This window comes from Hemiscyllium ocellatum (assembly GCF_020745735.1).
Source record: "Hemiscyllium ocellatum isolate sHemOce1 chromosome 41 unlocalized genomic scaffold, sHemOce1.pat.X.cur. SUPER_41_unloc_9, whole genome shotgun sequence".
Classification (NCBI taxonomy): domain Eukaryota; kingdom Metazoa; phylum Chordata; class Chondrichthyes; order Orectolobiformes; family Hemiscylliidae; genus Hemiscyllium; species Hemiscyllium ocellatum.
Window position 1 is genome coordinate 809102 of NW_026867579.1, and position 16686 is coordinate 825787.

Genomic DNA, 16686 nt, shown 5'->3' on the forward strand with positions numbered 1-16686 from the left:
TGTGTCCCTGCTCCCTGTTCATTTACACAATTTCATCAATTACATCTTGGTCTTCCCACCCCACTGTGTTTGACGGTTTGTTATTCATTCAGGTTGTCGGAAGTAGGAAAAAGTCCAGGCTTCATTCCCAGCCTCCTCAGTGAGTTAGGTAATCTCCCCCCCCCCGCCCCCCCCCCCCCCCCCCCCCCCCCCCCCCCCCCCCCAGTGTGGGATTGATTATCACCCACACACTGAGACAGGGAAAGGCCCAGGCTTCATTCCCAGCCTCCTCAGTGAGTTAGGTAATCTCTCCCCCCAGTGTGGGATTGATTATCACCCACACACTGAGACAGGGAAAGGCCCAGGCTTCATTCCCAGCCTCCTCAGTGAGTTAGGTAATCTCTCCCCAGTGTGGGATTGATTATCACCCACACACTGAGCAGGGAAAGGCCCAGGCTTCATTCCCAGCCTCCTCAGTGAGTGAGGTAATCTCTCCCCAGTGTCATGATTTGGAGATGCCGGTGTTGGACTGGGGTGTATAAAGTTAAAGTCACACAACACCAGCTTACAGTCCAACTGCTTTAATTGGAAGCACTAGCTTTCAGAGCGCTGCTCCTTCATCAGGTGGTGGTGGAGGACACAATTGTAAGACACAGAATTTATGGGAAAAGTATACCGTATGATGTAACTGAAATTAGACATTGAAAAAGACGCTGATTGTTTGTTAAGTCTCTCATCTGTTAGAATGACCATGTTTGTTTCACTTCTTTCACATGTAAGTCACAAACGTTTTTAAAAAGTTACATTCTCAGGTGAACTTTAACAATTGGTGTCAGCCTAGATAATGCGATGAAGATGTTAGTCCCCTGTGTGCTGTTGTCTGTGCCATAACGTTTAGGCTGATCCTAATCTAAAAAATGATTTAACAGAGTCTTACATGGATTCATGCAGTTTTTGAGCAAAGTACAATGTAATTCTGCAAGTACAGACTCACCCCACAAATGTACATGTGTGTGTAAATAGTGCAATGGGGTCACCTCTCGTGTGACATGAACCCAACATCCTCAACCGTGACCTTGGGTTCATGTCACACTACAGGTGACTCTATTGTACTACAGACACAGACAGACAGAGACACACACACACACACACTCAAACACACACAGGCACTCGTACACACACACATAGACACTTCTGTATACACACACACAGGCACTCGCACACACACACATAGACACTTCTGTATACACACACACACTAACACAGGCACTCGTATACACACACATAGACACTTCTGTATATACACACACATAGACACTTCTGTATATACACACACAGGCACTCGTACACACACACACACAAACACACACACACACAGGCACTCGTACACACACACATAGACACTTCTGTATACACACACACACACAAACACAGGCACTCATATACACACACATAGACACTTCTGTATACACACACATAGACACGTCTGTATATATACATACACAGGCACTCGTACACACACACACACACAAACACAGGCACTCGCACACACACACATAGACACTTCTGTATCCACACACACAGGCACTCGCACACACACACATAGACACTTCTGTACACACACACACACAAACACAGGCACTCGTATACACACACACAGACACACACACACACACAGGCACTCGTATACACACACACAGGCACTCGCACACAGGCACTCGCACACACACATAGACACTTCTGTACACACACACACACATAGACAATTCTGTATATACATATACACACACACACACACACACACAGGCACTCGTACACACACACATATAGACATTTCTGTATATACACACACACGCACACACACACAGAGGCACTGGTATACAAACACACAGTGATTGGATGTGTTGTGTCTTGCTTTCCAGATATTTCTGGACATGGCCCAACTGGTCGGAGAGGTTCTTGACTTGGATCCTATTCAGGTAATGGAGAGTGTACGATCTAGTGTCCCACTATATTGTCTTGGGTCTATGGACTGAGAGAGGGAGAGAGTTTACAGGACATCATCACAACCTCAAAATGTTTTCCATCCAAAGGAGCCCTTCCTCAGTGTAGTCACAGATGCAATGGGAGGTAATGGAGTGGCTAATTTCTGTAGAGGAAAATCCCATAAAGAGTAAGTGAGAATAGGACAGAGATGGTCTGTTTTTGAGTGCTGCTCATTGAGGGTCATCAATGTTGATACCAGCACTGTGCTGAGAATTTGCATCCCCTTCATGAGCACTCCCTCCTGATACCAGAATTCCACGTGTTTCTGGGGAGGCTTGTAGGGTCAGAATGTTCGTGTGATGTTCAACAAAAAGACAAATTTTCTACTCAGATGGACACAAATCATCACATTGCAGTATGTTAAGAAGGTCCAGAGATGTATATTAACTTTAATTTTAAACATAATAAATTATATTCACGCACTGAAACTCTCGCACTCACTCAGTCTCAGACAGATGCAATAGAAGCAGAGAAACACAGACACTTACGTACACTTTCACACACAGAGGCACACATGGACTGAAACATGAAGCAAACTGCAACTCTGAAGCATCCCACCTCTGTGACTGAATTCACAGTTAATCTCTCCAACATGGCAACGAACCAGGTTTAACCGGAATTTCTCTGTTTCACTAGCATCTGGATATCCTGGTACGTGATTGGGAATGGTCTGAAAATTACGGCCAGGATTCTGGGAAGGGATATCTGCTGGAGACAAAGAAGGTAAAGACCTAACCTGTGCATTCACTTGATGAATGTGATTGACATGCAGCTGGATTAACAGCACTGTATCTCAAGGTAGCAACTCACAGCATTGAGGTGGTCAGAAACAGTGTGAGGGAGCTGGATTAACATCTCTAGAGATACAGTCAGTAACACAGGGCCCTGGGGAGGGGAGAGGGGTTACTGAGTGACAGTGTGAGGGAGCTGGATTAACATCAGTAGGGATACAGTCAGTAACACAGGGCCCTGGGGAGGGGAGAGGGGTTACTGAGTGACAGTGTGAGGGAGCTGGATTAACATCTCTAGAGATACAGTCAGTAACACAGGGCCCTGGGGAGGGGAGAGGGGTTACTGAGTGACAGTGTGAGGGAGCTGGATTAACATCAGTAGGGATACAGTCAGTAACACAGGGCCCTGGGGAGGGGAGAGGGGTTACTGAGTGACAGTGTGAGGGAGCTGGATTAACATCAGTAGCGATACAGTCAGTAACACAGGGCACTGGGGGGGAGAGGGGTTACTGAGTGACAGTGTGAGGGAGCTGGATTAACATCAGTAGGGATACAGTCAGTAACACAGGGCACTGGGGGGGAGAGGGGTTACTGAGGGACAGTGTGAGGGAGCTGGATTAACATCAGTAGGGATACAGTCAGTAACACAGGGCACTGGGGGGGAGAGGGGTTACTGAGGGACAGTGTGAGGGAGCTGGATTAACATCAGTAGGGATACAGTCAGTAACACAGGGCCCTGGGGTGGGAGAGGGGTTACTGAGTGACAGTGTGAGGGAGCTGGATTAACATCAGTAGGGATACAGTCAGTAACACAGGGCACTGGGAGGGAGAGGGGTTACTGAGTGACAGGGTGAGGACCTGGATTAACATCAGTAGGGATACAGTCAGTAACACAGGGCGCTCGGTGGGAGAGGGGTTACTGAGTGACAATGTGAGGGAGCTGGATTAACATCAGTAGGGATACAGTCAGTAACACAGGGCGCTGGGAGGGAGAGGGGTTACTGAGTGACAGTGTGAGGGAGCTGGATTAACATCAGTAGGGATACAGTCAGTAACACAGGGCCCTGGGGTGGGAGAGGGGTTACTGAGTGACAGTGTGAGGGAGCTGGATTAACATCAGTAGGGATACAGTCAGTAACACAGGGCGCTGGGAGGGAGAGGGGTTACTGAGTGACAGTGTGAGGGAGCTGGATTAACATCAGTAGGGATACAGTCAGTAACACAGGGCACTGGGAGGGAGAGGGGTTACTGAGTGACAGGGTGAGGAGCTGGATTAACATCAGTAGGGATACAGTCAGTAACACAGGGCACTGGGGGGGAGAGGGGTTACTGAGTGACAGTGTGAGGAGCTGGATTAACATCAGTAGGGATACAGTCAGTAACACAGGGCGCTCGGTGGGAGAGGGGTTACTGAGTGACAATGTGAGGGAGCTGGATTAACATCAGTAGGGATACAGTCAGTAACACAGGGCACTGGGGGGGAGAGGGGTTACTGAGTGACAGTGTGAGGGAGCTGGATTAACATCAGTAGGGATACAGTCAGTAACACAGGGCGCTGGGAGGGAGAGGGGTTACTGAGTGACAGTGTGAGGGAGCTGGATTAACATCAGTAGGGATACAGTCAGTAACACAGGGCCCTGGGATGGGAGAGGGGTTACTGAGTGACAGTGTGAGGGAGCTGGATTAACATCAGTAGGGATACAGTCAGTAACACAGGGCGCTGGGAGGGAGAGGGGTTACTGAGTGACAGTGTGCGGGAGCTGGATTAACATCAGTAGGGATACAGTCAGTAACACAGGGCACTGGGAGGGGAGAGGGCTTTCTGACTGACAGTGTACAAGCTAACCCGTTATGGATTTTGCCAAACAGTTTCAAACTTGTTTATGCAGAAAATTCAGAGTTCCGAATCCAAATTATCTGCACCGCTGGTGAAGCTACTATCAGAGTGTGATTGCTTTCTGCTCCCCAATCCTGGAAAGAAAATCAGAAATGGTACCACCGGTCACTGGAATGGTATGTTTGGGGATTCCCTTGTGACACACAACGACTGAATGTGACCCTAATACAATGTAACGAGCAATCTGTGGCATGCCCCAGTTTGAATACATCGTATCTAACGCTCCATGTCCCCTCAGTCCCAGAGCGGGAAAGGGCTGTATCACACTCAGGTTGAATAATTTATTTATTTTCCCTGACAGACATGAGTGTGGATTTCAGGAATTCCCTTGATGATTACGCCTCTTCTGTCCTGCGATCTTTACCAACCAGTGCACGAACAGCTAGCAGGGGTTCAGTGGTGTCTGGCTTCCAGTTTTTTGAAAGAATTAAGGTATCAATCCAAACTCTGGTATAACCATTGATCATAAAGAGATGTTCTGTTTTTTATTGTCATAAATTCTGTGTAATTGTCATCTCTTTCTAATTCTCACAACAGTTGTTCACAAAAACAATTGAGAGATACTCAAAGTACATCACAACACCACTCGAGGTAAGTCATTGTGATTATTGTAGAGGTGACAAAATGAAATGGTCTGAGAGACACTAGTCAGTATCCTGATATCTCCCAGAGAGAGAGAGAGGGGACTGTGAGACACCAGTCAGTGTACAGATATCTCCCTGAGAGAGAGAGAGGGGACTGTGAGACACCAGTCAGTGTACAGATCTCTCCCTGAGAGAGAGAGGGGACTGTGAGACACCAGTCAGTGTACAGATATCTCCCTGAGAGAGAGAGAGGGGACTGAGAGACACCAGTCAGTGTACAGATATCTCCCTGAGAGAGAGAGGGGACTGAGAGACACCAGTCAGTGTACAGATATCTCCCTGAGAGAGAGAGGGGACTGAGAGACACCAGTCAGTGTACAGATATCTCCCTGAGAGAGAGGGGACTGAGAGACACCAGTCAGTGTACAGATATCTCCCTGAGAGAGAGAGAGGGGACTGAGAGACACCAGTCAGTGTACAGATATCTCCCTGAGAGAGAGAGGGGACTGAGAGACACCAGTCAGTGTACAGATATCTCCCTGAGAGAGAGAGGGGACTGAGAGACACCAGTCAGTGTACAGATATCTCCCAGAGAGAGGGGACTGTGAGACACCATGTGCGCGTGCACTCAGGCACACACAAACGCACACACACGCGTGCACACACGCACACACACACACTCCTACAGACCATCACCCACACAGATCCTCACTCATACACACACCGTCCACAATCATACCCACACATGCACCTTCTTACAGCCTTTTATACCCCATTACACTCACACACATACACACACTCTCACACATCCCCACACTCTCACTCACATGCACTCTCACACATCCTCACACTCATCCCCACATGCACACACACTCGCTCAGTCTCCCTTAGACACACACATTTAGGTTTGTGGGGTGAATTTGTACTTGCAGCATTATGTTTTATTTTGCTCAAAAAGTACATAATTCTATACAAAATGCTGTAAATTCCACTTTAGAAATGGAATCAGTCTGACCTAACACTGGGAAACAGACAGACTTTAACTTCACATCTTCAATGCATTATCAGAGCTGAGAAGACACCTATTGTTAAAAGTTGTCTTGAAAATGTAAGTTCAAACATGTTCTGGGATTTACATGTGAAGGAACCAAAACTAACATGATCATTCTAAAAGATGAAAGACTCAAGCTAAATTTGTTTAATATTACATTCCATGGCACTGCAATCCTGTTAATGTATGATTCTGCTCCACTACCACCTGATGAAGAAGCAGCACTTCAAAACCTAGTGCCTCCAAATACATCTGTTGGTCTTTAACTTTGTGTTGTGTGATTTTTAACTTTGAGAGAGAGAGAGAGGGGACTGAGAGACACCAGTCAGTGTACAGATATTTCCCTGAGAGAGAGAGAGGGGACTGAGAGACACCAGTCAGTGTACACGTATCTCCCTGAGAGAGAGAGAGGGGATTGAGAGACACCAGTCAGTGTACAGATATCTCCCTGAGAGAGAGGGGGGAATGAGAGACACCAGTCAGTGTACAGATATCTCCCTGAGAGAGAGAGAGAGGGGACTGAGAGACACCAGTCAGTGTACAGATATCTCCCTGAGAGAGCGAGAAAGAGAGAGAGGGGACTGAGAGACACCAGTCAGTGTACAGATATCTCCCTGAGAGAGAGGGGGGACTGAGAGACACCAGTCAGTGTACAGATATCTCTCTGAGAGAGAGAGAGAGAGGGGACTGAGAGACACCAGTCAGTGTACAGATATCTCCCTGATAGTGAGATGGAACTGAGAGGCTCACAAATCAGAATTTTTCGTTGATGTTTCCACAGATGATGAATGCCATTCAGGGATTGAAGCTGCGGGAGAAGCTGCTGCAGGATTTCCAAAATTTCTTCCATTGCTCAGTACGATATCTAATTACACTGATATGGGGAGAGTTTGGAGAGAGCTTTACTTTTACCTTGGAGGATGAGTGTGTTATTTTCTCAATGTCTGACCCTGTGCTGTCCTTGTCCTGGGAATGTTTGATGGAGGATTTGTAGGGGGAGCTTTACTCTGTATTGAATCCCGTGCTCTCCCTGTCCTGGGGACAGTGTAGAGGGAGCTTTACTCTGTATCTAACTCCACGCTGTCCCTGTCCTGGGTGTGTTTGATGGAGGGACAGTGTAGAGGGAGCTTTACTCGAGATCTAATGCTGTGTTATTTCTGTCTTGGGTGTTTTTGATGTGGGACAGTGCAGAGGTAGCTTTAGTCATAGCGATGTACAGCATGGAAAGAGATCCTTTGATCCAACTTATCCATGCCGACCAGATATCCTCATCTAATCCAGTCCAATTTGCAAACACTTCGCACATATCTCTGTAAATCCTTCTTATTCATGTCCTCATCCAAATACCTTTTAAATGTTGCAATTGTACCAGCCTCCACCACTTCCTCGGGCAGCTCATTCCATACACGTATCACGCTCTCCGTGAAAAAGTTGCCCCTTCGGTCCCTTTTAAATTTTAGCCTCTCACTCTAAACCTAAGCCCTCTAGTTCTGGACTCCCCATCCTCAGGGAAGAGTCCTTGTCTATTTATCCTATCCATGCCCCCTCATGATTTTGTAAATCTCTCCAAGGTCACCCCTTAGCCTCGACACTCCATGGAAAACTGCCTCAGCCTATTCAACTTCTCCCTCTAGCTCAGATCCTCCAACCCTGGCAACATCCTTGTAAATCTTTTCTGAACCCTTTCAAGTTTCACAACATCTTTCCGATAGGAAGGAGACCAGAATTGCATGCAATATTCCAACAGTGGCCCGAACTAATGTCCTGTACAGCCGCAACATGACCTCCCAACTCCTGTACTCAGTCCTCTGACCAATAAAGGAAAGCATACCAAACACCTTCCTCCTATCTGAGTAGGGCCGATCAGGGATAGCATCGGGAATTTGTGTGTGGTGCCTGAGGGGGTAGGGGAAGCCCTGAATGAGTTTTTGCTTCTGTCTTTACGAAAGAAATTAACTTTGTAGTGAATGAAACCTATGAAGAGCAGGTGTGCATGGTGGAATGGATAGAGATAGAGGAAACTGATGTGCTGAAGATTTAGTCAAACATTAAGATTGACAAGTCGCCAGGCCCGCACCGGGTTTGTCCTCGGCTGCTTTGGGAAATGAGAAATGCAATTGTTTTGCCACTTGCGAAGATCTTTGCATCCTCGCTCTCCACTGGAGTTGTACCTGAGGACTGGAGAGAGGCAAATGTAATTCCTCTCTTCAAGAAAGGAAATAGGAAAATCCCCGGCAATTACAGACCAGTAAGTCTCGTGCCTGTCATCGGCAAGGTGTTAGAAAGGATTCTGAGGGTTAGGATTTATGACCATCTAGAAGAGCATGGCTTGATTAAATGCAGTCAGCATGGCTTTGTGAGGGGCAGGTCCTGCCTCACAAACCTTATCGAGTTCTTTGAGGATGTGACTAGAAACGTTGATGAGGGTTGAGCTGTGGATGTGGTGTATGTGAACTTCAGCAAGGCATTTGATAAGGTTCCCCATGGTAGGCTCATTCAGAAGGTCAGGAGGAATGGGATTCAGGGGAACATAGCTGTCTGGATACAGAATTGGCTGGCCAACAGAAGACAACGAGTGGTAGTCGAAGGAGAATATTCTGCCTGGAAGTCTGTGGTGAGTGGTGTTCCACAGGGCTCTGTTCTTGGGCCTCTACTGTTTGTAATTTTTATTAATGACTTGGATGAGGGGATTGAAGGATGGGTCAGCAAGTTTGCAGTATAGAGTTGACAGTATAGAGGGCTGTTGTGGGCTGCAGCAGGACATTGACAGGATGCAGAGATGGGCTGAGAGGTGGCAGATGGAGTTCAACCTGGATAAATGCGAGGTGATACATTTTGGAAGGTTGAATTTGAAAGCTGAGTACAGGATTAAGGATAGGATTCTTGGCAGTGTGGAGGAACAGAGGGATCTTGGTGTGCAGGTACATAGATCCCTTAAAATGGCCACCCAAGTGGACAGGGCTGTTAAGAAAGCATACGGTGTTTTGGCTTTCATTAACAGGGGGATTGAGTTTAAGAGTTGTGAGATCTTGTTGCAGCTCTATAAAACTTTGGTTAGACCGCACTTGGAATACTGCGTCCAGTTCTGGTCGCCCTATTATAAGAAAGATGTGGATGCTTTGGAGAGGGTTGAGAGGAGGTTTACCAGGATGCTGCCTGGACTGGAGGGCTTGTCTTATGAAGAGAGGTTGACTGAGCTCGGACTTTTTTCATTGGAGAAGAGGGTATCTAATTGAGGTATACAAGATAATGAGAGGCATAGATAGAGTCAATAGCCAGAGACTATTTCCCAGGGCAGAAATGACTACCACGAGGGGTCATAGTTTTAAGCTGGTTGGAGGAAAGTATAGAGGGGATGTCAGAGGCGGATTCTTTACACAGAGTTGTGAGAGCATGGAATGCGTTGCCAGCAGCAGTTGTGGAGGCAGGGTCATTGGGGACATTTAAGAGACTCCTGAACATGCATATGGTCACAGAAATTTGAGGGTGCGTACATGAGGATCAGTGGTCGGCACAACATTGTGAGCTGAAGGGCCTGTTCTGTGCTGTATTGTTCTATGTTCTATGTTCTACCTGCGACTCCACTTTCAAGGAGCTATGAACCTGCACTCCGAGATCTCTTTGTTCAGCAACACTCCCCAGGACCGTACCATTAAGTGTATAAGTCCTGGCCTGATTTGCTTTCCCAAAATGCAACACCTCGCATTTATCGGAATTAAACTCCATCTGCCACTTCTCAGCCCATTGACCCATCTGATCAAGATCCCGTTGTAATCCGAGGTAACCTTCTTCGCTGTCCACTACACCTCCCATTTTGTTGTCATCAGCAAACTTACTAACTCTACCTCCTATGTTCACATCTAGATCATTTATATAACTTAAAAGCAGTGGACCCAGCACTGATCCATGTGTAACTCCACTGGTCACAGGCCTTCAGTCTGAAAAGTAACCCTCTACCACCACCCTCTGTCTCCTACCTTTGAGCCAGTTCTGTATCCAAATGGCTACTTCTCCCAGTATTCCATGAGATCTAACCTTGGTAACCAGTCTCCCATTGGAAACCCTGTCAAACACCTTATTGAAGGCCATATAGATCACATCCACTGCTCTGCCCTCAACAATCCTCTTTGTTACTTCTTCAACAATGCGATAAAGTTAATGAGACATGATTTCCCACGCACAAACCCATGTTGACTATTCTTAATCAGTCCTTGCCTTTCCAAGTACATGTACATCCTGTCCCACAGGATTCCCTCCAACAACTTGCCCATCACCAATGTCAGGCTCACTGGTCTTAGTTCCCTGGCTTTTCCTTACCACCTTTCTTAATTAGTCAATATCTAACCCGGTGCTGTCCCTGTCCTGGGAGTGTTTGAGGGGGGACAGTGTAGAGGAAGCTCTACTCTGTATCTAATCCCGTGCATACTCTGTTCTGGCGGTGTCTGATAATGACCGGTGCTCAGGAAGCTTTACATTGTGTCTAACTCCCAGGAATGTTTGATAGGAGCAGAGTAGAAGGAGCTTTACCCAAATCTAATCCTGTGCTGTCCCTGTCAGTGTGTGCTTTACTCTCCATTAATTGTGGTTGGTTTAATTTCAGGAGAAAGACGATGACAATTTCTGCGAGATCCTGAAAACCTCTCCAATGTCAATGAGGGACCATCTGGAGACGAAGGCCAATGAGCTGGTGGAGAAATTTAAGCAGCAACTGGAAGTGGGTGAGGAACAGAGAGAGCGTGAGGTCACGGAGTTGGATAATCTCCTGAAGAAAGAGACTGAGAACTTCTGCAAGGCTTATACGGCAAAATATAACTGGGCCATTGGCAACCTGAGGCAAACGTTGTTGGAGGAGTTTGAATGTTTCATCGAACAGCAGGTAACTCAGATCCAAAATGTACAGTGCTTGTGAATGCAATAGTATAGAGGGATCTGTGCTGACCCGGTCAGTGTGTGCTTTACTCTCCATTAACTGCATGTGGTTTGATTTCAGGAAGTAAATGACAACAATATCTCTGTGATCCTGAAAATCTCTCCAATGTCAATGAGCAACAGTCTGGAGATGAAGGCCAATGAGCTGGTGGAGAAATTTAAGCAGCAACTGGAAGTGGGTGAGGAACAGAGAGAGCGTGAGGTCACGGAGTTGGATAAACTCCTGAAGAAAGAGACTGAGAACTTCTGCAAGGCTTATACGACAAAATATAACTGGGCCATTGGCAACCTGAGGCAAACGTTGTTGGAGGAATTTGAACGTTTCATCAAACAGCAGGTAATTCAGATCCAAAATGTACAGTGCTTGTGAATGCAACAGTGTAGAGGCAGCTTTACTCTGGACCTAAGTCCATGCTGTCCCTGTCCTTGTCTCTGGGAGTGTGTGAATGGGGGACAGTGTAGAGTGAGCTTTACTCTGTATCTAACCCCTTGCTCTCCCTGTCACTGGGAGTGTTTGATGGAGGAAAGTGTAGAGGAAGCTTTACTCTGTATCTGTGCTGCCTCTGTCAGTGCGTGCTTTACTCACCATTAACAGCATGCGGTTTGATTTCAGGAGGTAGATGACGATGCTGATATCTCTGCGATCCTGAGAACCTCTGCGATGTCAATGAGGGACCGTCTGGAGATGAAGGCCAAGGAGCTGGTGGAGAAATGTAAGCAGCAACTGGAAGTGGGTGAGGAACAGAGAGAGAGTGAGGTCACGGAGTTGGATAATCTCCTGAAGAATGACACTGAGAACTTCTGCAAGGCTTATACGGCAAAATATAACTGGGCGATTGGCAACCTGAGGCAAACGTTGTTGGAGGAGTTTGAATGTTTCACCAAACAGCAGGTAACTCAGATCCAAAATGTACAGTGCTTGTGAATGCAACTGTGTATAAGGAGCTTTACTCTATACCTAACCCCGTGCTGTCCCTGGGATTGTTTGAAGGAGGGATAGTGTAGAGGGAGCTTTACTCTGTATCTAATCCCGTGTTGTCCCTGTCCTGGGAGTGTGTGATGGTGGACAGTGTAGAGAAAGCTTTGCTCTGTATCTAACCCCGTGCTGTCCCTGTCCTGGGAGTGTTTGATGGGGGACAGTGTAGAGGGAGCTTTACTCTGTATCTTCCCCTGTGCTGACCCGGTCAGTGTGTGCTTTACTCTCCATTAACTGCGTGCATTTTGATTTCAGGTAGTAGATGTCAACGATATCTCTGTGATCCTGAAAACCTCTCCAATGTCAATGAGGGACCGTCTGGAGACGAAGGCCAAGGAGCTGAAGGGTGAATTTAAGCAGCAACTGGAAGTGGGTGAGGAACAGAGAGAGAGTGAGGTCACGGAGCTGGATAAACTCCTGAAGAAAGAGACTGAGAACTTCTGCAAGGCTTATACGGCAAAACATAACTGGGCCATTGGCAACCTGAGGCAAACGTTGCTGAGGAAGTTTGAATGTTTCATCGAACAGCAGGTAATTCAGATCCAAAATGTACAGTGCTTGTGAATTCAACAGTGTAAAGGGAGCTTTACTCTGTATCTAACCCCGTGCTGTCCCTGTCCCTGGGATGGGGGGACAGTGTAGAGGGAGCTTTACTCTGTATCTAACCCTGTGCTGCCCCTGTCCCTGGGAGTGTTTGATGAGGGACAGTGTAGAGGGAGCTTTACACTGTATCTAACTCCGTGCTGTCCCTGTCCCTGAGATGGGGGGACAGTGTAGAGGGAGCTTTACTCTGTATCTAACCCCATGCTGTCCCTGTCCCTGGGAGTGTTTGATGGGGGGACAGTGTAGAGGGAGCTTTACTCTGTATCTAATCCCATGCTGTCCCTGTCCTGGGAGTGTTTGATGAGGGGACAGTGTAGAGGGAGCTTTACTCTGTATCTAACCCCGTGCTGTCCCTGTCCTGGGAGTGTTTGATGAGGGGACAGTGTAGAGGGAGCTTTACTCTATATCTAACCCCGTGCTGTTCTTTTCCCTGGGAGTGTTTGATGGGGTGACAGTGTAGAGGGAGCTTTACACTGTATCTAACCCCGTGCTGTCCCTGTCAGTGTGTGCTTTACTCTCCATTAACAGCATGTGGTTTGATTTCAGGAGAAAGATGATGACAATTTCTGTGAGATCCTGAAAACCTCTCCGATGTCAATGAGCATCAGTCTGGAGATAAAGGCCAAGGAGCTAAAGGGTGAATTTAAGCAGCAACTGGAAGTGGGTGAGGAACAGAGAGAGCGTGAGGTCACGGAGTTGGATAAACTCCTGAAGAAAGAGACTGAGAACTTCTGCAAGGCTTATACGGCAAAATATAACTGGGCCATTGGCATCCTGAGGCACGCGTTGCTGAGGAAGTTTGAATGTTTCACCAAACAGCAGGTAACTCCAATACGAATTGAACAAAGCTGTGCTACGGGACAGGGGATAGCAAGGCAGACCCAGTCAGCATCATCAACACTGGATTTGCAACAAAGTGAAATTAAAATGTTCCATGGCCCTCACAATTGCTCACTTATTCCTCAGCAAACCTTAGAGTACTAGGTCTTAGACACCAAGTTTACAACTTCAACAAAATGAAGAATTAGGTATTAATAATGTAACTTTAGCAGAATACAGATGAACAACAACACAGTCTGACTGATATCTATAATCTCTGGCCAATCTTCTTTCATCCTAACCCCCACTCTCACCAACAGCCCGACTGACCCAGTTCCAGTTCAGTCATGGTTTCAATGGTGAATACCAAGCCTTCATGAAACCCTGAGACTGAGGGTTATTATATTCCATGCATATATGACTATATATTGAATGATCTGATTTATTATCAGGTGTACTGAAATCCAGTGAAAAGCTTTGTTTATGAGCAGTACAGGTAGATCATCATCAGAAAGGATGTACAGATCAGAAAGACTTAGACAGAGGCATACAGGTTATATTGCACAGGGCATGTACTAGACGAGATCAGTGTTAGCAAGGTCAGCAATGTTTCAGGCTAGACAGTCCATTCATCGGTCTAATAACGGCCAGGAGGATGCTATCCAGGAACCTGCTGGTGCGTGTCATCAGGTTTCTGTTTCTTCTGTCTGATGGAAGAGGTTGTCAGGGATCATTACCACGCGGGGGGTGGGGGGAGGGTGGCGATGGGTCTTTGATGTTGTTGGCAGCCTTTCCGCAGCAGCGAGCCTTGTAAATGGAGTCCATGGATGGAAGGTCGGCTTCTGTGATGGTCTGGGCTGTGCACACCACCCTCTGGAGCTTCTTTCTGTCCTGGGCAGAGCAGTTGCTGTACCAGGCTGTTATGGGATAGGACACTGTGCGGTCAATGGTGCATCTGTAGACACTGGCGAGGATCCCTATGGACACGCCGAATTTCCTGAGGAAGAAGAGCCGTTGTTGTGCCTTGACCATCACATCTACGTGGGACGTCCAGAGAGGTGGTCGGTCATTGTCACTCCAAGGAACTTGACCCTCTCCACACTCTCACACTCTGCTCCCTTGATGTAGATAGGGCTATGTTCTCTTCTTTCCTTTCTAAAGTCATTGATCAGATCTTTAGTTTTGTTGATATAGAGAGAGAGGTTGTTCTCATTGCACCATGTCACCAAGCCCTCTGTCTCCCTTCTGTATTTTGACTCGTTGTTATTAGATAGCCATCTACCATGGTGGTGTCATCAGTGAACTTGTAGATAGTGTTCATTTGGTGTTTGGAAACACAGTCATGGGTGTACAGAGGGTACAGGAGGGGGCTGAGGTGGGCGGGGGGCTCTAGTGTTGAGAATTATTGTGGAGGAGGTGCAGGTCCTATCCTCAATGATTACAGTCTGTGGGTCAGAAAGCTGAGGAACCAGTGGCAGAGGGCAGAGCCCTGACCAAGGTCACAGTTTTGAGATCAGTCTGGAGGGGATAATGGTGTTGAATGCAGAGCTGTAGTCAATGAGCAGGAGTCTGACGTAGGTGTGCTTTTTGTCCAGATGTTCCAGGAATGAGTGCAGGGCTAGGGAAGTAACACCCGCTGTCAACCTGTTCCATCGATAGGCAGATTGTAGGGGATTGAGGCAGGCTGGGAGACTGGAGTTGATGTGGGCCATGCCCAGCCTCTCGAAGCACTTCATGATGACTGAGGTCAGAGCCACTGGGCGGTCATCATTAAGGCACATTGCATGTGCTTTCTTAGGTATGGGGATGATAGTGGTGGTCTTCTTGTAGCAGGAGGGGACTACAGCATGTAGGAGAGAGAGTTGGAATTCTGAAGTCACCAGTTAAAGCAAACAGCCTCCGAGACATCTAGAGATTTTTACTTATTACTTACTCTGAGGGATTCTTTCTCTGAATTTTCAAACAGTCAATAAAGAGAGAATAACTTGTAAAAGCTGTTTGTCCCTGAACATAGCAATGTCTCAGTGTGAAAACATTTACTGTAGCCTTTGAACAGTAGTGCACCTGAATTATCTGTCCAGGCCAGTTCCCAACAGCTCAGTTCTTTCAACAAGTTGCTGTTCAAAGTTCAAAGCTCAATTCTCACCCTCACCTCTCAGTTTCAAATCAAAAAGGACAAGATCAAAGTAAAACAATGATGATCTCAGAATGTGTCCACCCTCAAAAGAGTGAAATGCCATTTCAATTAACCCAGTACTATAGACCCCCAAATAGCCAGCTCCTCTTCCACCTCATATGGTTTTAACATAGAATTCACCAACATCCAAATCTCTCCACCCCCAACCTCATCCCAAGTCCAGCCCTCCCTCTCCACTCCACCCCTTAACCTGACCCTACCTGTCCATCTTCCTTCAAGGTTAATAACATGGGAACAACAAACCGATCCACTCCACCCTTCCCAATGACCAATCACAATCACCATCCCACCTACCTTTCCCCAGTCCCAGTCGCTCCCTCTATTTAATTCTCAGCCCCCTAGCCCTCCCCCAGTCCTAATGAAAGGTTCCAACCTGTAACATTGACTCCTGCGATGCTGCTTGACCTGCTGTGCTTTCTCAGCTCCACTCTTTATCCACTGTGGATTAACCACAGGAAATGCAGGCCTACAGGGTTAGGTTAGTGGGGGCAGGTCCAGGTGGAATGCTGTTTGGAGAGTTGGTATGGATTTATTGGGCCAAATGGTTTGTTTCCATTATGTAGGGATTATGTGATCGATCTATGATGAGTTAATCTTATACTGGAGAGCTCTGTTTGGGAATTGTCCAATTCTCTTTGGTTCTCATTCTTCTTTCTCATATCCTCCTCTACTTACTAGTTGACACACCTGTACATTCACATACGACATCAGAAAATGCTAGAGAAACTCAGCAGGTCTGGTAGCATCTGTGGAGAGAAACCAGAATTACAATTGAGTCCAGTAACCCTTTGTTAGGAGAGTTCTGGTGAAGAGTCACTGGACCTGAAACATTAATACTGCTTTCTCTCCACAGATGTTGCAGAGTTTGTCCAGG

At 46.9% G+C, this 16686-nt stretch overlaps 1 protein-coding gene across 2 annotated transcripts in view; it reads left to right on the forward strand.

Moving 5' to 3' along the window:
• Positions 1-16686, forward strand: part of LOC132808888 (uncharacterized) — a 112766-nt gene that overhangs the window by 39207 nt on the left and 56873 nt on the right. For both annotated transcript variants that reach the window (XM_060822302.1, XM_060822303.1), the window contains 11 exons: positions 1902-1958; positions 2662-2748; positions 4646-4769; positions 4955-5085; positions 5191-5244; positions 7070-7144; positions 10889-11164; positions 11279-11554; positions 11831-12109; positions 12449-12724; positions 13343-13618. In XM_060822302.1, coding sequence (XP_060678285.1) covers positions 1902-1958; positions 2662-2748; positions 4646-4769; positions 4955-5085; positions 5191-5244; positions 7070-7144; positions 10889-11164; positions 11279-11554; positions 11831-12109; positions 12449-12724; positions 13343-13618 — 1911 coding nt within the window. The remainder of the gene's footprint in view (positions 1-1901; positions 1959-2661; positions 2749-4645; positions 4770-4954; positions 5086-5190; positions 5245-7069; positions 7145-10888; positions 11165-11278; positions 11555-11830; positions 12110-12448; positions 12725-13342; positions 13619-16686) is intronic.